We start from the raw sequence: 16,895 nt of genomic DNA, 5'->3' as shown, positions 1-16,895 counted from the left end.
AGCCGCTCCGCGGGAGAAAGATGAGGCTTTCTACTCCCGTAAAGATTTACACCCTCGGAAACCCTGTACAGGGTCGCTATGAGTCGGAACCGACTTGACGGCACATAACAACAACAACAATCCTTGTTTTTGGGGAGCATTCTTGCTGTATTTCTTCCATGACAGATTTGTTTGTTCTTCAGGAAGTCCATGGTACTTTCATGGTATTTTTGTCAGTAAACATTTCAAGTCCTCTTCATTTCCAGCAAGCATGGTTGTATCATCTGCATATCCCTAGTTGTTAATGGACCTCCTCCAATCCTGATGACAGGTTCTTCTCCATAGAATCTAGATTCTCAAATTCCTTACTTAGCCTGCATATTTAATAAGTATGTTTTTTGTTGATAAGTGCCGTTGAGTTGGTTCCAACTATAGTGACCCTGTATACAGTTTCCAAGGAGCAGCTGGTGAGCTTAAATTGCCAACCTTGTAGTTCAAACCAACTTTGCAATCTAGTGCAGTAATCCACGGTGCCACACCAGGACTCCCGAATAAGTATGGTAAAAGGTTATATATAACCCTTGTGCACACTTTTCTTGATTTTCAAGCCATTCAGAGTCCCCTTGTTCTATTTGAATGACTGCCGCTTGATCTGTTTTCAGATTCCAGATGACTGTAATTGTTTGGCTTGAATTTCTGGCAGCTCCATGATGATGTACTATTTTAACCATTTTTGAATTATCTTCAGCAAAATTGTATTTGCATGTGATATTAATGATATTGTTAGATGATTTCTGCATTCCACAGGGTCACCTTTCTTTGTAAGGGGTCAAATATGGATCTCTTCCAGTTGGTTGGCCAGGTAGCTGTCTTGCAATTTTCTTGGAATAGATGAGTGAATGCCTCCGTCTGTACATCGGTTTGTTGAAACGTTTCAGTTTGTATTCTGTCAATTCCTGTAGCCTTGTTTTTCATAAGTGCCTTAGTGCATATTGGAATTCTTCCTTCCTTACCATTGATTCTTGCAAAGATTGTTCTTGTTATATGCTGTGGAGTTAGTTCCAACCCCGTATAGAGTTTCCGAGGAGCAACTAGTGAACTTGAACCACCGACCTTGTGGTTCAAACCGACTTTGCTGTCCAGCCCATTAACCCACAGCCACACCAGAAGTTCGCAGCTTTTGAAACTCTTAGGGAGCAGTTCCACTCTGCCCTGTAGGGTTGCTGTGAGTCAGAATAGACAGAATAGCTTTTTTGTTTGTTTGTTTGTTTGTTTGTTTCCTTGTTTGAACCTTTGCAGAAATGCTTGGAAGGGGCAGCAAGTAAATTAATAAAATACTAACATATTCACTGACCCTTTTAGTGTTTTAGGAGAGAGCTTGCTTGCAATAAAATGGTTTTGCTATGTGCAAGGACACCTGGGGTTCGTTTTTCAGCAACCTTTCCCTTGGTTACATTGTCCAGAGTGACCTGTTTTATTACCTCTACAATCTTTGTGACTGTAGGTGGGTTAAGACGCTGGACTGCATAGTCAGTTTGAACTGCAAAGTAGGTGGTCCAAGCACACCAGCCACTCCTTGGAAACCCTATCTAGACAGGGTCGCTATAGCTCAGAACTAATTTGATGGCACTGAACAACAACAAGAACAGCAAGGAGCTCTGTAAGTTTGGTGGTTATGAGTTGGGCTGCTAACCTCAAAGTCAGCAGTTCGAAACTACCAGCTGGTCTTTGGGAGAAAGATGAGGCATTCTACTCCCATAAAGATTTAACAGCCTTGGAAACCTGTGCAGAATTGCTATGAGTTGGAATTGTCTCCACGACACACCACCACCACCACCACGGTCACTGGCTTAGTAGTATGAAAACTTGCACCTGTCTTTGAGGCTCAAAATGGGAAGCTGGCCAGGGTCAAAAAGGGGAAGGGGGAAAGAGGAAGGTGACTGCCACTTATTCAGTGTCTACTAGCTGTTAGTCACAGGCCTGGGCTATGCATATTTCTCCTTTTGGGATTCACCAAACCTTAAGAAGAATGTACAGTTGCCTCCAATGTTCACATAGGAAAGCTGTGGGGGAAAAATCCTCAGATTTATAGAACACAGACTTTGTAGTATATGAGTAATTTTTTAAATTGCTTTGTTTCAGCATTCCACCTTTAAACATTTCATATAAATTTAATTGCACCTTAATCTAAATGAGATGCCATATCACTTGGTATGACTGAGCCAATCCATTCACTGTAGCTGAGTCTCTACCTGAAAAATATCTCTCAGTTAAAGACATTCATCAGTTCATCCACAAATATATATATAACCCTTAAAATAGAAATTTCTAATCAATAATGAATACTTTAGCCATTAAATCCTCTTATTTTCCTAAACAGTCCAGAAGAGGTACTTGTAGACTCCCCTAAGAGCCTGGTCTTGGAGTGTGCTATTTGTGAGTGGTATAAGCTCTAATCAGCTGACTTGGATACATCTGAAGGTCAGCAAGATGGTCACCCAATCACAAAAAGACTCTAGCCTAATTGTAATGATCAGACTGAAACCATGGCGGTTTTTTGTTTTGTTATTGCCTTCCTTCCTGCAGTGAATCTACTTAAGTTGAATCTGATTTGTGATCATGGTAACCACTTGTGTGTCCTATAGAGAAATGTGTTTTATAGGATTTTGTGTGGTTATTGTTTTTGATCTGGTTGGTTTTCAGGGGTCGATACTTTTGGAGGTATATCACCAGGCCTCAGTAGGCTAAGTATTGGACTGCTAATCTCGTGGTCGGTGTTTCAAATTTAGTAGCTTCATGAGAAGAGCCTGTCTGCTCCAGTAAGGATTTACTATCTTGAAACCTGTAGGGTCATTGTGAGTTTCAACTGACTCAGTGACACTGGGCTTGGGTTTTGGGTTTTGGTGGTTGTTGTTGTTGTTAAGTGCCACCAGAATTTTCTTCTCGGGCAACTCATAGTACAGTATAATATAATTAAAGAGCAAAAGAATGCCTATTTGGCCTTTCCAGGATTGATGTTTTTGCTGTTGCTAAGTGCTGTTGATTCAGTTCTGACTCATAACAACAGTATAGGGTTTCCAAGGAGTGGCTGTTGGATTGCGGCTAGTAGTCCAGTGCTTATCCTACAGCGCCATACTAGGATTTCATTGCATTAAAACCAAGCTGAAGATCAAAGATGAGATGACCTCATTTGTGTTTACAATCCTAAGGGCTGAAAGTGAATTCCTGGTGTGATGCCCAGGGATAAGCACTGGACTGCTAATTGCTAGGTGGTGGTGGTTATGTGCCGTGGAGTCGGAACCGACTCACAGTGACCCTGTACAGGGTTTCCGAGGCTGTAAATCTTTACGGGAGCAGAAAGCCTCATCTTTCTCCCGCAGAATAGCTGGTAGTTTCGAACTGCTGACCTTAAGGTTCTCAGCCCGATTCATAACCACTTCGCTACCAGAGCTCCTTAATTGCAAGGTAGGCAGTTCAAACATGTTTCTTTTGTAGTTTCTATCAAATGAATTTTAAAAATTAATGCTTTAGTTATTCTTTTTGTTGTTGCTAAGTGCCGTGGAGTTGATTCCGACTCATAGCAACCATGTACAGAGTTTCCAAGGAGTGACTAGTGAGTTTGAACCGCTGACCTTGTGGTTAAAACTGACCTTTTGGTCCAGTGCTTCACCCACAGTACCACACCGGGACTCCACACCACACCAGGACTCTTTCAGGGAGTCGTAATTTGAGGATTCACGAAAGAAACTAGTTCACTGGAAAGATGACTTACTAGAAATCATCGACTTGTCATCATCAAAACCGATTCTCAGTTTGGAATTCTTCAATCTGTTCTCTTGATTTCTTATCATATAATCCCAGAACTTCACATTTTTTTTTTTTGTTGTTGTTCCTTTCAGAGAAGTTTAGTTTAAACAAAAAATGCCAAATCAGGAATTTGGTGAAATGCAGACCCTTTGTGCATTCTGTAGACATACTGTCTTGTCGACTTGGCTCCACAAAATTACATTTTCCCGATATGAACAGTATGCTGCTTAGGGAAGAATTCCAGCAATTTGTCTTTCCCAACCTTGCGCACAGCAGCCAGCTAGGCAGTTAATACGCAGTGACTCCCCATTCATGTTTCGTTTCCTCAGACAAAACAAGAGATTGTGGTGGTGCCTGCTAGTTCAAAACAGTGCAACTTGTTTCTCTTGCTTCTTATCCTTATCACCTTATAAATCAGAGGATGTCAGAGCCCAGGGGAATCTTTAGATCCAGTCCCTATTTTGCAAGTGAGATACTGAGGTGCCCAGATTAAGTAATTCATTCAAGAGCATGCAATTTGCAAAAGTAGTAAAGCTGAAATTGGTGTGTCCTGGTGTGGCATGTTGGATTAATGCACTGGACTGCAAAGTCAGTTGAACGCAAGGTGTGAAACCCCATACAGGGTAGCTATGGGTCTTTACTGACTTGAGGACATTTACCAACAACACAGCTGAGACTACTGTCACATAAGGCCTCGATGCCTCTTTGAGTCTGGGGCCAACTCCAAGGCAGCCAAATGACAACAAAGCTGAGGCCAGAATTCCATTTTATTTGAACCCTAAGCTTCTTTTCGTTGATTTCCCTTTTACAACAAGTGTTCACATTCCAGGAGTAATAGTGATTCATTGGTATACCTGTTCTCTAAATAGCACCAGTCATTGTTTTGTTTGATAAAGCTCTTGTTGAAGTTGGAACCTCGCTAAATGAGAGCACTCTAAGGCCAGACAAGATATTCAGACTCTGTTGAGCACTTCTTTCTTTTTTTCTAGGCTTTTCCAGCTGCAGGACTTCCCCACTCTGAAACATACCTTCAGTGTTATGGAACAGCCTGGTCAATGGGATGAGTTGGCTGTCACAAGAGCAAGCTTTAGTAACAGCTGTCATTTGTAAACTAGCTTGCCCTGGGCAAAGTGTTTCACCTCTCTGAGCCTCAGTGTCTTTAGTAAATATGCAGTACACGGCATCCAGTCCATAGATTACTGTGGCACCATACTCGGCCTCTGGAGTCCTGGTATGACGCTGTAGGATAGGCTATTATTCATGGGACTGCTAACCACAGGGTCAGCAGTTCAAACCCACCAGTCACTCCTTGGAAATCCTGTGCAGACTCACTGTGAATTAAAACTGACTTGACACCAATAACAATGCTTGGCTTCTAAAAGAAAGGTCTGACGTTTGACTCCATCAGTGACTCTGAGGGAGAAAAGACTACAGTTTAGGAAACCCTATAGGATTTCTACTCTGTCCTGTGGAGTAGCTATGAGTCAGAACCAACTTTGTAACACACAACAGTAGCACTTTCCAGCACTGTAGCAACATGGGAATCATCACATTAACAAAAACTGATAGGTGGGGTGGTGATGGTTGGTGGTGGTTATGTGCCGTGGAGTCAATTTTAAACTCATAGTGACCTTGTACAAGGTTTCCGAGGCTTGAATCTTTATGGGAGCAGAAAGCCTCATCTTTCTCCTGTAGAACAGCTGGTAGTTTTGAACTGCTGACCTTGTGGTTTGCAATTCGACTCGTAACCACTATACTACCAGAGCTGTTGGCCGGGAGCCATTATGACTCCTAGGCCTGAAGGGGGCCAGGGAAGGAGGGCTTACGGGACTTGAGAGAAAAGTTTGATATCCCTTTCTTAAGTGGCAGGCACATCACAGCTGCCTCTTTTAAGGAAAGCAGAATAAGTATCTCTGAGCATTTACAAGAAACGGTGACTAACTGAAATGATTAGTGGGTTTTATAGAAGGAATACAATAAAAGTAAAGCCATTATTATACTGGAGCATCTTCTTGGAGTCCAATCCAGTTCTATGTGATGTGCAAGACCCACAAAGGTAACATGCAACAGAGTCCTCATTTATGAGTTTACTAATTGGTGCCAGGAATAACACAAGATTATTTGTGTTTGAATACCCAGATTGTGTTGAAAGGAAAAATTGTTGGAATTCGGAGGCGAAAAGAGATGCATATGGAGTAATAGGTATTTAGGAACCATTTGTTGAATTGAATTGTGCATATGGGATTTGATTGTTACAAAGAACAAGACAGGCTGTCTTTCCAGAGAAACCAGGAATTGGACACAGTGTACAAAGGAGGATGTAAGACTGCAGCAAAGGGGGGGATTTGGCCGATAGTAGAAGTCAAGGTGACTGTTAGGCTGGGATAGTCTTGAGGGTTTTTTCATTGTCAGGCTCAGGAATTTTACGGAAATGTTATGGTTCCTTGATGGGTGCATGTGTATGTGTTTGCAGTGACACTTGGTAGATGTTTATGCTTGGAACTACCAGTGCTAGGTGTTGCTTTTAAGAGCTTCTGCTTACTTCCCTGGTGACTTAGAACCAGGAAGAGATGAGGCTTCCTGAGGTTTAGTAACAGTGACCTCACCACTTGGGTTTAGTAACCACATTGTGACATAGTGACCTCACCACTTCCTGTTTCCATCTGAGGGGAGGTGGTCAGGGGAAGGAACCAGTTGAGTGAATTGGGGCTGGGGGAGTCAAGGATGTGCCTCTATTGCCTGTAGAAAAGCAGCAACATATACTTATGGACAAAAATGTCAATAAAGTAGCAGTGAGACAAAGGAGTTGGATCTTCAATGGAATAGTAGCTGTGGTCCAGGGACCTTATGAACAGGTGGAATCGGGAACCAACTCCTACTTCTGAATTCTATGCTATTTCTCTTAACCTACTTCATTCCTTTAAAAAAAAAGTTTTTCCCCCTCTCTCTGTCAAACCAATCTTATTCTGAACTCATAGTCTGGTCCAAAAGCCCAGTGGTTACAAAAAATTCCAAGGTAATTTGTCCAGATATCTGTGCCAGGACTGCAGAAGAATGCTCTCTGAATGACTTCCTTCAAAAGGGAGAGGCTACTTGAAAGAGACATGGCTGGTATTTGCATTCATTGTAGGCTAAGTGTGTGTCCAGCACTGACCAACAACAGACACATCTTCCTTTCTTAATTATGAGGAGGATGTTTTCATTGACCCCTGTGCGATACGGCAGAAGGATTGCTGGACATCTTTTGGAGCCTGCAGAGATAGGGAGCATGGTGGGTTGTGTGGTTCCTTACTGAAAAGGTAAGAGCTGAAACTCCAAGGTAGTTCTTTTTTCCCTCAAAGAATTGAAATCACTCATTCGGAGAGTGAAGGATAAGAAATAAATCTGCTGAAAAAAAATACAAGAAAGGCAGCTTCATTCAAACAGTAATTTACATAACACACTGTTCGCCCATTTTAAGTATATAATTAAACAATTTTTACTACATTATCAGAGTTGTGTGACCATCATCACACACCAGTTTCAGAAAGTTTCTAATGCTCCCAAAAGATTTCTAATTTGTGATCAGTCACCATTCCCACCCCCAGACCCAGGCATCCATTATTTATGCACTGTCTCTTGAGATTTGCTTTTCCTGGACATTTGATGTAAATGGGACAATCCCATGTGTGGTCTTTTGCAGCTGGCTTCTTTGATTTAAACTTTTTTTTAGTTTCGTCTGTGTTGTGGCATTTGATTGTGCTTCCTTTTACTGTTCATCATATCCATTGTGTGGATGTACTATATTGTGTTTATCCATTCATCAGTTGATGGATTGTATCCCTTTTTTTTTGGTTGTTAGGAATAAGGATTAGTTTCCTGTGGCTACTGTAGTAAATTACTGCAAAGTTAGTGGTTTTGAATAACAGAAGTTTATTCTCTCTCAGTTTTGGAGGCCAGAAATCCAAAATCAAGTTGTTGGTGGGAGAGATTTCGCTCTTTGTCTTTTGTAGTTGTTGACCTTCCTTGGCTTGGAGACATATCACTCCAATCTCTGCCTCCCTCTTCACATTATCTCCTCCTTTTTTGTGTCTCCCCAAACCCTCATTGCTTCACCCCCAAATTCTCATTGCTTCACTCTTATATGGGTACATGTGATTCTGTTTAGGGTACATGTGGATAACCCAAGATAAGTGTCTCTTCTCAGATCCTAATTTAATCGCATCTTTAGTGTTCACAGGTTCTAGGTAATTGACAAAAGATAAAGAGGGCCATGTTTGGGTCTACCACAGCTTCTATGAAAATTCACATAAAGTCTATGTATGTTCATCTTTGGTTTTTTTGGGTAGATGGCTAAGACTATATATGTGGGGTTGGAAAGGGGTCCAGGTGGTGCAGAGGGCTAAGCACTGGACTGCTAACCGCAAGTTTAGTGATTCAAACCTACCACTCACTCCAAAGGAGAAACTCATCTGTCTTTTCTCGTGAAGATGTACAGGTTCCTGAGGAACAGTTGTGTTCTTTCCTATAGAAGGGTCACTATGAGTTGGATTTGACTTGATGACTGGGTTTGGTTTGGGTTTTTAGTGCACAATGGTTAAGCACCTCATTGCTAACTGAAAGGTTATCTGTTCTAATCTACCCAACTGCTCTGTAGGAGAAAAATTCTGGTAATAGATGGTCCAGTTAGGATTCCCAAACCTACAACCAAACTCAGTAATGCATTTTTCTCATGAGTGCATGTGTGCATGTATTTCCCCCAACTCCTCTTGTGTTTTCTAAATGTGTTCTAAAGGGAGTCATCAAATTATAATCTTGTTCAAGATGGCTCAGGGCTTTTTTTTTTTTTTTTTTTTGCTTACCCTGTGTTTTTGGGTTCTAAAGTATTTTTACAATTGTATAACGAGAATAGTGTTGCCCTGGAATAGATCATATAGAGCTATATGTATGGAAATTTTTTATCAGTTTTTAAAAAATGTATTCTGTTTGCAAAGGTACAATAAAGTAGAGACTATAGGCACTAAAGCTAACAATAAACTGTATTTAATGCAAATAAATAAATAAACAAACCCAAACCTATTGTCAGTTAATTTATTCCAACTCATAGCGCCCTATTGGGCATAGAAAACTGTCCTATTGGATTCCCAAAGCTCTAATCTTTACAGGAGCAGATCCCCCACATCTATCTCTCAGTGGCTGGTGGGTTTGAACCACTCACCTTTTGATTAGTAGCTGAGCACTTAACTGCGGTACCACCAGGGCTCCTTCCCTTAAAGATTTATACCTAGGAACCCTATGGGAACAATTGTACTCTGTCACGTTAGGTAGCTATGAGTCATAATCAACTCGATGGATAGTACACAACAGTATTGTAAATTTATACCTACATTTTAGAAACTGACAAACTGTTCTGACCAGCAATAAATACATGAAAATTCCAATTTCCCCATGTTCTTGCCATTTACCCACCATCTTTCTAAGTTTTGAAACTTACTAGCTGCTCCTTGGAAACCCAATACATAGCCGCTAAGAGTTGGGACTGACTTGACATCACTTAACAAAAGCCAGTGGACATGAGGAGTCCTGGTGTGGTACTCTAGGACAAGCATTGGACTGCTAACCGCAAAGTTGGTGGTTCAAACCCACCAGCCACTCCTCAGTAACCTTATACAGGGTTGCTAGGAGTCTGAATATTCTCCTCCAACAACATAACTCAAAAACATCAATTCTTCTACTGTCTTCCTTATTCACTGTCTAGCTTTCACATGCATATGAGGTTATTGAAAATACCATGGCGTGGGTCAGGCGCACCTTAGTCTTCAAGCTGACATCTTTGCTCTTCAACGCTTTAAAAAGGTCTTGTGCAGAAGATTTGCCTAATGCAATACGTCGTTTGATTTCTTGACTGCTGCTTCTATGAGTGTTGATAGTTGATCCAAGAAGAATGAAGTCCTTGACAACTTCAATCTTTTCTCTGTTGATAAGAATGTTGTTTATTGGTTCAGTGGTGAGGATTTTTATTTCCTCTACCGAAGGTTCTGCTCTTTTATCTTCATCAGTAATTATTTTAAGTCCTCTTGACTTTCAGCAAGCAAGTTTGTATCATCTGCACATTGCAGGTTGTTAATGAGCCTTCCTTCAATCCCGATGCCACATTTTTCTTCATAGAACCCAGCTTTTTGGATTATTTGCACAGCATAGAAGTTGACTAAGTATGGTGAAAGAATACACCCCTGTCGCACACCTTTCTTCATTTTAAACCATTCAGTGTTCCCATGTTCTGTTCGAACAACTTCCTCTTGGTCCAGGTACAGATTCCTCATGAACACAATTAAGTGTTCCGGAATACTCATACTTCACAGTGTTGTCCATAGCTTGTCATGATCCACACAATCAAAAGCCTTTGCGTAATCAAAAAAGCACAGGTAAACATCTTTCTGATATTCTCTGCTTTCAGTCAAGATCCATTGGACATCAACAGTGATATCCCTTGTTCCACATCCTCTTCTGAATCCAGCTTGAACCTCTGGAAGTTCTCTGTCAATGTATGCTTGTAGCTGTTTCTGTATTACCGTTAGTAAAACTTTACTCGCATGGGATATCAAAGATATTGTCTGATGATTTCCGCATTCCATTGGGTCACCTCTCTTTAGATTGGGCGCAAATATGATCTCTTCCAATCAGTCAGCCAGATAGTTGTCTTCCAAATTTCTTGGCATAAATGAGTGAGTACCACCTGTGCCACCTCACTTTCTTGAAAGATTTCAGTTTTTATTCTATCAATTCCTGGTGCCTTGTTCTTTGCTAATTCCTTCAGTGTACCTTAGACTTCTTCTTTCTTCAGTATCATTGGCTCTTGATCATACGCTACCTCTTGAAATGGTTGAACAACCATTTCCTTTTGGTACAATGACTGTGTATTCCATCTTCTTTTGATGCTTTCTGCATCATTCAATAATTTGCTCAGAGAATACTTCAATAATGAAAGTCAAGGCTTGAATTTATTCTTCAGTTCCCCCAGTTTGAGAAATACTGAGCGTGTTCTTCCTTTTTGATGTCTGACTCCAGATCTTTACACATTTTGTTGTAATATTTGGCTTTATCTTCTCGAGCTGATCTTTGAAATTTTCTGTTCAGCTCTTGACCCCCTCATTTCTTCCATTTGCTTTATCATCTCTATGTTGGAGAGTAAGTTTCAGTGTCTCTTCTGTCATCCATTTTTACCTTTTCCTTCTTTCTTGTCTTCTTAATGACTTTTTGCTTTCTACCTGTATGATGTTCTTGATGTCATCCCAGAACTCTTCTGGTCTTTGGTCTTTAGTGTTAAATGTATCAAATCTGTTCTTCAGATGATCTCTAAATTCAGGTGGGATGTATTCAAGGGCATATTTAAGCTCTTGTGGGCTTGTTTTCATTTTCTTCAGCTTCAGTTTGAATTTGCATATGAGCAACTGATGATCTGTTCCACAATCTGCCCCTGGACATGTTTTGACTGATGATATGGAAAGAACCAACAGATTTGTGTTGGAAGAAGTGCAGCCAGAGTACTCCTTGGAGGCCAGGATGGCCAAACTTCATCTCTCATACTTTGGACATATTGTCAGGAGGGACCAGTCACTGGAAAAGGATACCATGTTTGGTAAGGGGGGGGGAGGGTCAGAGAAAAAAGCAAGACCCCCAGCGAGATGGATTTGCAGAGTGGCAGCATCAGTGGGCTCAAGTATGGCAACAGTAGTGAGGTTGGCCCAGGATCGGGCAGTGTTTCATTCTGCTGTGTGTAGGGTCACTATGAGTTGGTGCTGACTCGATGGCACCTAACAACAACAACAATGTGTCTGTACTGATTGGCGGCACTTAACAAGAAGAAGTGGACAGGAAGTATTATGTCACTGTGGTTTTATATATACATTTTCATAAGAATTGCCAAGGAGTCCTGGTGTGGCACTCTGGAATTGGCACTGGACTTCAAACCACAAGATTAGCAGTTTAAGCCCAGCTGTTGCTCCTCAGGAACTCTGTACAGTTAGAATGGACTTGGCAGCATATAACAACAACAAGGGTTGCCATGGGGAGGCATGGGATCTCTATGGGATAAGCACTGGAATGCAAACCACAAGGTTTAAATTATATATGGCTGAGTGTCTAAAATAAACCCCTGCAAACTCCGCCGGAGAAAAATGAGGGGTTTTGCTCCCATAAGGATTTACAACCTCGGGAATCCTATATGGGGTTGCTATGAGTCATAACCAACTCCACGGAACTTAGCAACAACAACAAAGGGTTGCCATGGTATGGCACTGTAGAATAAGCACTGGACTGCTCCTGGGAAACCCTGTATATGGTCACTGTGATTCGGCACTAATTCCATTACACATGACAACAACAAGGGTCGCCATGAGTTGGAATGGACTAAATGGTAATGAGTTAATGACTAATAATGTTGAACGGCTTTTTATGTGCATATTAGTCATTCATATATGTTTTTTGGTATAAAATGTCTATTCAACACCTTTTCCTAATTTGAAAATTGGGTCTTTTGTCTTCTTAGTGTGTTGTCAAAGTTAGTCTCCTGATTCTTACAACTTCACCCCTGTCATTGTCAGTGCTAAGCACTGTGGTGATTGAAGTCAACTACTCGGGAATGCGTGAGTCAGTGGTTGACAACTGGTAGACAATCCTGTTTCCTAGGGTTTTTAGAACAAGGTCATTGTCCTGTGTTGTGCTCTATGCTATGCTGTTACAAGATGGTAGACGAGTCTCCCGTGTGGCCTTTCAGCTAGCCATTACTGTAGCATGGAAGCAGGTTGATTACTTCTTTGTACTCTGAGAGATTGTAAATTCAGTGATGGAGGCTGGCTATTTACTGATGAATGAGGGGACCAACACACCTCCCAATACATTCTCACTCCAGGCTGTTGTTTTCTTTTCTTTGAAGTTTTTATTGTGAATTGAGTGAAAGTCTACAGGACAGCAGTTTTACATTCAACAAATCATACACCCCGTTTCATTACAATGACTATAATCCCTTCATGTATCATCAGTCAGCAGTATTTCTCTCTATTCATTTTAGCTCTTTAAAAAAAAACAAAAAAAAACACTCGGCAATTATAATAATTTAAACTACCAAATGGCACATTCTGCAAGCTTCCTCCTGGCCACCAGTTCTTAGTCCCTCTCTTCCCATGAATCTAGAGTCCTCTGCTGCGCCCTCTCTTCATGTCCCCGTCTCTGCCATCTCTGGTATCGCTGCTTTTCTGGATAGGGGTCCCGCATTCTGCTTGTGCTCTTCTCCCCTGATGATCCTAGGGTCCTGTGTTCCTGGAATGTAAGATGAACTACTCCCCCGTTTTTGTTACAAACTTCTACCTTTACAATTGTGACAGTCACAATTAGTTATGATAACAATTATTCACTATTGAATCATAAGGTTCTTATCCTATCTCTTTTTACCAGACCCATCTACATAAGATGAAAACTATTCAGTGGGGACCAATTGTTTTCTTTCATAATGCTCAGCACAGTTTTCTTTAAGTCGCTATTTCTGTGATAATATATTCAATGTCGTTTTCCCCGACTAGTCTGTTATGTTCTTTGAGGGCAGGGGTTGTATCATGTATGTGTGGTTTGCTGTTCTCTCACCAGTGTCTAACAGTGTGTGGTACATAGGAGGCAACTAATCAATATTTTGGGGTGGAAGAATGAACCAATCTCATAATAGGGGTCTCTGCGTATAATGGGCGAGTCACAGGAAATCACTAAATCAAGGGTTATTGGTTGAATGTCGTTTATTAGCTACTGAATGTACTATTTAATGATATGTATTTTAACTGCCACTGATGCCATCTCTCCCCCTCCCCCCCCTTTTCTTTCTCATTCCCAGCAATCTATAATTATAATGCTTCTCAAGATGTGGAGCTCTCCTTGCAGATTGGTGACACGGTTCACATTCTGGAGATGTATGAGGGTAAGTCTGGATGGCCTCCTGCCAGGCTGGGGGAAAGAGTCAAACAGTGGAAGTTACTCATTAATAAGGCACTTAGAGCAAACATCAACATGCTCTACTTCCTGAAGTGCTGCTAGTAAAAATCCAGGAAGTACTTACAATTTCATATTGTGGGTGATTTCTAAACAGCCAGATGAGCAGAAGAGTTGCAAACTTGCCGAGACACCAGAGTTGAGATATGTGACCATGTGGAGGACACTGTTGTGCTCCCAACTGTGGGATGCAGGATGATCAAATGCAGTATTGGATCGGGAGGGAACACTTGGGGCATTAGGTTTGCAGTAGCTCTAAGGAGGCGCTGTTAATTAAGTGCTTCTTTCTACTCAGCAATAAATGTTGCCAGGTTGGCGGGAGGATTGAGGGAGATGACTTTCTGATGTTGCTTAGATTCTGTCAGAGAAAATTAGGTCAGGTCTGCAGCAGATCCAGAAAGTCTGCAGTATATGTCTCCAACTCGATTAGAGTAGGGAGGTGCTCCCAGTTAGCATGTTGGAGGGTTGTGGGGCAGTGCTTCAGAGCTGCTGGTTTGTCTGAACAGCACAGGTCACATCTGTCTCCATCCCACCCCCACAGCCTTCTAGCTTTAGTGCAGACTCTCTTAATTCCTTGTGCGAGTAGCTCTTCCACGTATTGTATTCACATTTCTAATCCAAACTCGTTGTTGTTAACTGCTGTCGAGTCGTTTTCGACCCATAGCCACCCCTGTATAGGATTTCTGAGGAGCGGCCGGTGAGCTTGAACTACCGACCTTGTGGTTCAAACCGACTTTGCAGTCCAACGCATTTACCCACAGTGCCATGCCAGGTCTCCAAACTCATAGAGCACCATGAATGTGTATCCAAACCACTGCCTTTTTTTTTTTAATGCCATGGGGTCAGTGGTGATTTCTTGCGTGTTAGAGTAGAACTGTGCTGCTTAGAGTTTTCAATTTTCTTGGTTTTTCAGAAGCAGATCTCTAGCTCTTATCTTTGAAAGCACCTGTGGGTAGAGTTAAACCTCGAGTCTTTTGGTAAGCAGCTGAGCACTTTAACATTTTGCACTGAAGATAAAGAGAAAAGCAAAGAACAACCTTCAGGGACCATTTATTCTCTCTGAAGGTTGGAGGAATGAGATGGGAAACTAAGTATAGATTTTTCTCATAGGTGAGGATTCTTACAACAGAGACTCTGGACTTGGAGGTTCCTTCCTCCCTATGTAAATGTTTGTGATGGAAATGGCGAAGGTGGTCATCTAGAATCTGGTGCTGCTTTCTGGGATACGATACATAGAATGGAGAAGAGGAGATAGAATGCCAGAGGAATAGAAGGTTAAGTTTGGCCATAGGAAAGCTAAGTCATCTGCCAAATTGGACAAAAGACTCTTTCATTTATTTTTAGACAGAGTATTGGGGTGTTTTGCCGTATCTTTTCCTGTTTCACAAACTCAAAAGTGTAATCCTGTAGCTCCCAGGGGCAGGGAGAGGGGAGGGAATGCTGTGAGGATTCTCCCTGTTCTATTCTCGCTCTTCTGCTTTTATCTTCACCATCTCAAGCCAGTCTGCAGTCAATTTTGTGGCATCCCTAAGTCACCAAGACACTAGGGACAATCTGCTTCTTTCCCAACCTGCTTGGGGTCCCTCAGCACTTACTCAGGCCCACCTCTCGGTTAGGACAGAATAACCCACTCTGTCTAGTCCCTTTTGGACACTTACCTTTTCATTATGCAGGCAAAAAGCTTATGTTTCGTTTTTTAAAACTTCTGTGTGGACTTAAGAATATTATTGAGTATAAAGTTCTACATTTCTATTATGGATTGAATTATGCACACACATACACACAAACACCCCACCCACCCCGCCCGCACACACACACACACACACCTCCCGGCCTCAAAATATGTGTCAGCTTGACTGGGCCATGTGATTCTCAGTGGTTTGGCAGTCATGTGATTATCCTCCATGGTGTGATAAACCAGTAAATGGATTAAGGGTGGGATGGGAGTCCTGGTGTGATGATGTAGGATAAGCATAGGACTGGTAACCCCAAGGTCGGTAGTTCAAACCTAGTAGTTCAAACCTATCAGCCACTCCTTGGAAACCTTATAGAGGATTGCTATAACTCGGAATCCAACGTGATGGCACTTAACAACAGTATCACTACCCTTCATTCAATACAGCCCTGAGCTGATGTAAGGGAGACAGGTGTATGGCATTCAACACCATTTATCTTCTTAAAGATAAAAGGTGAGAAAAGTGAGCAGAAAAGGAGGGACCAACTTGGCACCAAGGGACCTGGGGGTGATGAAGTGTGTCCTTGGGACCTGGGGTCCCTGCACTGTGGAGTTACTACAGCCAGTCAAGACATAGGAGGATCTCTAAGGAATGCTAGGTCCATAGATACTGAAAGGAGATAAGGACCTTGCTCCAGAGTTTATGCTCTGAATTCAAACTTTCACTGTGAGAGAATAGATGGGTTTGTTAAAGCCCTCCACTTGTAGTATATATATCTGTTATAGCAGCCCTAAGAGAACAAAGACAGTGTCCATTAGATTCCAGTTTGCTGTATCCTGACATAACGTTTTTTTGTTACTGAGAGCACTATGCTACTCCTTCCACCATACTTAGAGTTGGTCTGTTTCTCTTTATATTTATGTCAGTTTTTTGCTTTATCTATTCTGTGACATGTTTTTAAGCAAATGGGAGTATAGTTTTAGACTTGTTATATTAAACAAGTTTACCTTTTAATTCTTTGTCAAATATTTCATCATTATGTTTATAGCTAGAAATACTTTTTGCCTTAACTCTGTTTTGTCTGAAATTCCTGCCAATTCATGCAGAGGTCCCATATTCATCCCTGTGGCTTCCCGGGGCTCAGAAATGCTGTTCAGCTTCTCAACTACTCAAGAACTTTTTCTAGAATTAGCAGATCCCCAATAGGGAAAGCAACCCCAAATGCAAGCCTTATCTTTCTGGTTGTGCTTTTTGTTTTTTGTTTTTTTCTTTTTCACATCTTGTCCTGTTGTTGTTGTTGTTGTTGTTGTTAAGTGCCGTTGAGTTGGTTCCGACCCATAGCGACCCTGTACAGGGTTTCCGAGGGTGTAAATCTTTACGGGAGTAGAAAGCCTCATCTTTCTCCCACAGAGTGGCTGG

General features: G+C 41.6%; 1 protein-coding gene across 1 annotated transcript in view; it reads left to right on the top strand.

Moving 5' to 3' along the window:
* DOCK5 (dedicator of cytokinesis 5) overlaps positions 1–16,895 on the top strand; it is a 289,956-nt gene that overhangs the window by 76,743 nt on the left and 196,318 nt on the right. The window contains 1 exon segment of the mRNA XM_006864377.1: positions 13,646–13,729. Within this exon segment, the coding sequence (XP_006864439.1) occupies positions 13,646–13,729 (84 nt within the window).

The sequence above is a fragment of the Chrysochloris asiatica genome, unplaced genomic scaffold, assembly GCF_000296735.1.
Source record: "Chrysochloris asiatica unplaced genomic scaffold, ChrAsi1.0 scaffold00064, whole genome shotgun sequence".
Taxonomy (NCBI): Eukaryota; Metazoa; Chordata; class Mammalia; order Afrosoricida; family Chrysochloridae; genus Chrysochloris; species Chrysochloris asiatica.
Note: the sequence above shows the minus strand (reverse complement) of the source record. Positions and strands in the feature narration are given on the sequence as shown.